The 6252-nt window shown below is 33.8% G+C and overlaps 1 protein-coding gene across 1 annotated transcript; it reads right to left on the reverse strand.

Annotated features, from left to right (window-relative positions):
- Nucleotides 1-851: 851 nt before the first annotated feature.
- Nucleotides 852-4876, reverse strand: LOC131042110 (uncharacterized). Its single transcript, XM_057975425.2, has 7 exons — nt 4463-4876; nt 2332-2412; nt 2124-2212; nt 1941-2015; nt 1668-1729; nt 1505-1558; nt 852-1319 (listed from the first exon to the last, which is right to left on the reverse strand). The coding sequence occupies exons 1-7, from the start codon at nt 4583-4585 to the stop codon at nt 1156-1158; spliced, it is 648 nt and encodes a 215-aa protein (XP_057831408.2). The 5' UTR covers nt 4586-4876; the 3' UTR covers nt 852-1155.
- Between the last annotated feature and the right edge of the window lie 1376 nt (nt 4877-6252).

Below are 6252 nucleotides of genomic sequence, written 5' to 3' on the forward strand. Positions count from 1 at the left end.
AAAATTTTGGTTCTTTGCCAAGCATGACACTTTGACAGTCACATAAAACTTAATGTTGGGCCTCTCAAGGATAACCATAATAACATATAGAAGACTTAAAAATACCTCATAAATATCTAAAAACCCTCTTTATAGCATCCTTATGTTTCTATCTAAGATTAGCCATAAATCAACTAAAAACTCCTACTAATTGAGCAATGTTTAATCTTTGTACAAACCATGTAATATGTCGAACTACTAACAACACTAGCATTGATAAAATCTAGTCGTATCCTCCATCGTAATAGGATATGTTGGGCATTGTTCAAATGATAATTTCATTCTCATTGTAACATGAACAAACAACAGTTTTTAAGCTAGCATACTAAATCTCTCCAACATTGAGTTCAAATTTTTTACACATCTTTAAAGATTGCTCTAGACCATACAAAGATTTCAACTTAGAAACCAAATGCTTTTTACCTTTCTCTTTGGTTATAACACATAAATCTCTTATTCAGTCACATCCACACATTGCTACAAATGATAAAAGAAATGGATATAAAGTTTGAATTTACAACAATGCACAAAAATATACATAGAGTAAATGATGAATCTATCATAATGCACAAACAAAATTTATTATTCCACCATGTCATGCTGATAGACTGCAAAGTGGAATAATGAACATTGTTACATATCATTTTATAGATTTAATCACTACCTTCATCAATATCATATTATTTACATGATTCAGTTATTTTTATTTACTTAAGAATTATATGTATTGGCTATATGCCTAGATTACGAGAAAGACTAATATATATATCCATTCCTTCACCTCAAAAATGTATTCTATTTCTAAGGGTTCATAGCACATAGCAATCAATCTTTGAAATTAAAAAACAAATCAGTGTAGCAATTGCACTTCCGCCATTTTGGGATTTAACCAGTCTAAACTTCACCTTTCATCAACCAAGCCAACACATACCCTGGTAGATGCTTATTCCATGCTAAAACATGGTTTGGCCAGATATAATTCATGTTCACAAATCCCCTATCTCTTTCATACTGCTACAAAAATCTATCATTTCATTTTAACAAACATTTGACAGATATTTTGAAAATATTTTGAACCAAGTATCTATATTCAAAGTATGACAAAATTTCATGGGCTTATCCCTTTCTCCCCCTCCCTCTGCCCCTAGTCCTTCCCCTTCCACGTCCACGAAATACTCCACGCCCCCTACCACGACCAAATCCCCCATCCGCATACCATCCCCCTCCATTGTAGTAACCTCCACCATAGTTGCCTTCATTATCATAGTAACCACCATTCTCTGCAATGAGCAAACAACAAAGTAAATTGAATAAATGTCGTTTTGGATTCCATTGTGTGAGAACTTTTTACATGTGAATAAAGTAAATTAATGTTTCGGTGACAGTCCCATAGCAATCAACCTTTAAATGCCTTACAAAACATTTAGAATGTATATTGATAAACCCACTAACTTCAAATTTTTACCTGATCTTCCCCAGCCTCTTCCCCTTCCTCTTCCACGACCTCTGCCTCTACCTCCTGAGACAATAATGTAAACACTCATTCTGCCATTAGCCCTTCATAATAGACAGATGAAAGTTTGAAAAAAAGGGCACATCTGTATGGTAAAAATTGTTTAAAGCCACACCTCCATAAACGCTGACGCTGGCTTTTAGTTTGGTTAAATCAGAAAGCAACGGAGCCTGGTATCTGTCATCAAGATAATTCAAATATTAGACTTTTAGATGTGCTGATTGATAAAATATTGTGCGAACCAAGAGACAATTATCAACTCAATTTAGAATGGAAGTTGTTCAATTAAAATCAGGGAACATGGAAATTATATTAAGGCACTAACTCTTAATTAAATTGTTGGTATCTGATAGGGAGTTATTTAGATCTGAAACCTAAAACATCATACCCTGTGGCAGTAGAATCCAGCTGCTTGGTTGAGAGAGTAATTGTGATCATTGAAACATGCCTTGTTGTCTCCAAGCTAAGGTAAAGGAATAATTAGAAACTCATCACACCAATCAACCCAAGCAGAAACAAGTAAACGATAAAAACATGTATGGAAATGAACAGCTATATAAAAATTACTTACGGAAGCAACCCCTCTTCAATTGGTTCCCAAACATCTGTTATGCTGGTTGAGCTGATTGAGGTAATCTGATGCAAACTAGGCACCCTCCGCTGCAAGTTCAAACATTTAAGATTAAATAGCAGCATCCATGAATAACTCTCTACTACTGGAGTAACTTAAGCTTTCACCTTCTTAAACATAAAGAGAAAGGGGAAATGAATAAACTCACTTTAATTATTTCCGCAATAGCCACAACCTTGCTAATGGCTTGGCCCATTGCCTTCAAGACGATTTCTGGGGTTGTCTTGTCCTGAAAATAAAGCATAAAATATTTAAATCAGAAATCAGATTTATTCCACACTTCAAAAACAAATAAAAATTTATGTCCAGGCTTAAAAACCAAAATTCAAGCACAATCTCGTGCTGTGGTTAGAAGGTAAATGCAAAGTACTTGCACTGCACAAGAAATCAAGATAACATATTGACATAATACAGTGACAATATTTCTTCATACAATAATATCACACATTTTTTATTTCTTAAGATTACATTGATGTCCACAAATTACAAAAGTGGGTCAATGGGGATTACGGAAGATTGATAAATAAAGCATGATAATTTAATAATAATCAACTCATTGTACTAGGTAGGCAACTGATATACACTGGAGAGAGATCGCAAGTTCGGAATGAAAATGAAAACAATGCAGAAAATAGAAAATTGGAATGTAAAGGCAATACCAGAAGAAGTGCTTTTACATGTCTTTCCTCGAGTGCATTTAGTCATTATTTCACTCCTATTAATATCTCCCTACTGGTGTGAACTTAGTTTGTCAAACCTAAATAAAAATGTATTATAGCGAAAAAAACTTTGGTAAGGTCTTAAATCACTGTCATTTCTTCCAACAAACTATTTCCAATGCCATGCTTCATATATACAAGAAAATGCTCCTTCTGCTTCTTTCTCCTAGCTGATGTCAGATCTTCACATCAGCCAAAGACTTTCCCATGAGATTTATTATTTGAGAAACAAAGCCCTATGCCTACAAAAGTGGTTTGTGGCTATCAAAAATTTCTTGACTGTTTGAGAATTTTTTCTAATCCCAGAGGAATTTGTTATGGGGAATCAATTGCTTTTTGCTTTCCATAGAACATAAAAATATTTCCTTCTGTTGGATCAGTTTTTAAAATCTTCAAACAAATTGACTTTTCATTCAAAGTTTACAACCAAATGTAGGGGGCACTCTCAGCAGATTAGAGATGTTTTTTTTCTTTGGGCATTTAAAATTTTTATCATTTTTTTGTTTATATTACAAATGTCCTACCTGGACCAGCGCTGCTTTTTAATTATGGTTATTTATGACAGTCAGGTACCCAGAATAATGAAAGAACCTGCGAGGCACCCAGAGCAGTAGCAGTACCAGAACAGTACAGGCACAGGTACAGGTACAGGGGAATCTTTGACCGAACCCAGTAATATAGACATGAACATATAAAAACATCCCAAGTACAAAGAAAATCAAGAGTTTATTGAATAATTATCCCTGCCTATGGTTCAGGAAGAACTTTATACTGGGACACTGAATATGACAATGAGAACATCCCAATATTACAATTATGACTTGGGAGCTAAGCTGCTGAACAAGATGAGTTATAAAATTGCAGGCACTGAATCAAGATTGATAGAATCTAATTCATTTAAATATAAGATACATAACCCACTCTAGATCATACCTTCAGGCAAAGCCTAAACTAAACCCTAAAATTCATCCCAATCAGGAGCACAACTAAATAACGAAATCCAGTTTACTAAGATCAAAAAGAAATACTAAAACCCACAAAATGCTAAATGTCAAGGTAATATTCACAATGATCATTAAACGATGCTAAGACACCACAAAATAAGCTATGAAAGATGAATCCAGAAACAATCAAAAGAAATTGTAACATACACAGTTCAGGTAAACCTAAAATAAGAAGAAAAGGCCCAATTCGAGAAGATCAACAAGGAGTACTAAAACGCCCCGAAAACAAACAATAAGAGAAAAGACGAATCAAAGAGGCAATCGAAAGAACCTGAACACCACAACTGACAAAAACCCGCACATAGGAAATGTCAAATTTAAGGCCTAATTCTTCAAGATCAACAAAAAAATACTAAAATCTGCGAACCAAAACATGAAAACTAAATCAAAAGAACCTGGAATCCTTAATTCATTCAAAACCCACATAGAAAATGTCTATTTCAAGAATCCATTCTTCAAGATCAATGAGCATGCAGGCATAAAGAAGATAGAAGATATCTTTATCCACCAACAAGAAAACAAATCTCAAATAACAAAGAAAAAGAAATTAAATTACCTGCAAAAGACTGGATGCATAACTGACATAATTTCTTATCAGCCCCAGGGTGGTAATACGTATTTCATTTTGATCTATTGCAGTTTCAGGCTTGGGCCTTTCAACCCTCTGATACCTGTCCATTCTTCTCCACTGTTCCTCCAAGAATTTGCACTAAAATCTCCAACTGTATACACAGCTTGATGTTGGTATGTGGGTATTTAAGGAGTTGGAAAAGAACCAAGAAATGCAATGAAAATGTAACCAAACAAGTCTTTTCCACTTCCCCGGACAACAAATCAGAAATGAAATTCAAGGAGTCATTTTATTATGTGATTGCCATGCAAATGAAAATCCTATTTTGGTGGTATATTTGAGCAATTAAAAGTACGACACAACGGATGCACATATCCTTTGTAACTGAACATCTTCCCTGCCCCCTGCCAACCTAACTGTCTATTTTATATCATAATTTGTCTGTACCCTTCAAGACATAAGATTTATAATATATTAATCTTTTTTAATTATTTATTTCTAACTCAAATGAAACGTAGTTGGAAATCTTTTTGGAAGTTCTAGTCCTAGTTTTCCTTTTCTTTTTCTCTTCTTCGTTTGACTTCTTGTTCAAATAGTATTCAAAGTTGATATTGGAAAGCAGTTTTTCTCGTTAGAATGGGTTGTTGTAAGGGATTCGCATGAATAAGACATGAATCTATAGTATTCTTTTATTTAATAATATTATAAATTGTATTGTAAATGTAAATTTAATTAGGAACATAAATAAGGGTAATGTGTGTATAAAAGTAGGTGCATCGGTAAGTGTAATTAGGACAGGGATAAATAGAATGTAGAGGGATGTGTGAATCATAAGGAGGTGTCTATTTATAGGAATGTGTGTAGGTGGCATTAGACATAGGACTAAACTTTGCACAAGATTGAGTAATTTATCAATATGTCAATGTATTAAGGAGCTCTCCTTAAAACGACACAAAATTAAATAGGAAATAATATGGGTATACGGTTAGGTGCATGTGAATCCTAGAATAATCGTGTATGTAAAAGAATGTAGCACTCACAAACATACATGTAAACCAAATATCTTAACACTCAAATGATATCCCTATGAGATCCATATAATATAATACCCTCTAGTATGTGATAATGTGAATATGCCTTCTATATGTACTTTCAAATGGAGCTAAAAGTGCATCTTTGCAGGCACATGTAAGTTTATTCAAGATCGCAGAATGAAAGCATTGGTCATAGGATATCTTTAAATTATAATTAGTTGCATCCATGAGATACAAGGAATTATATGATGAAAAATAGTACATGAAAAGTAAATGTAATCTATGCATGTAATCATATAACTATGCATAGAAATGACTAAAAAAAGTGCAGTATGTAAGCATGTGTGTTGGAGATGTTATCCATGAATGATAATGTTGCTCCCAACATGGGCAATAAAATAGTGATGTGCCCCTCAATGGCCAAAAATACATGTGTAAGTACATAGGTCACTAGAGTGGCATATGCCCCTAGTGGGGCATCTAAGAGTAGAAACAAAAAAAGTTTTAGGTAAGGAAATATCCCTAGTGATAATGGAAATGTAAATGATAGAATGTAATTGGAACTCTAATGCATGTTCACAAGACAAGTGATGAAGCAACAATAATGGGACATCTACCTAAAATAAATCAATAATGTGTAGAAGAGAGAATCTTGGTATCCCCAATGTATATGAGCTAAGATGTGAAAATGGGAACATATAAGGTATGAAGAGGAGGCAAGATGCCCAATAATGTAAAAAA

The sequence above is a fragment of the Cryptomeria japonica genome, chromosome 2 (genome assembly GCF_030272615.1).
Source record: "Cryptomeria japonica chromosome 2, Sugi_1.0, whole genome shotgun sequence".
In the NCBI taxonomy this organism is placed as follows: Eukaryota; Viridiplantae; Streptophyta; class Pinopsida; order Cupressales; family Cupressaceae; genus Cryptomeria; species Cryptomeria japonica.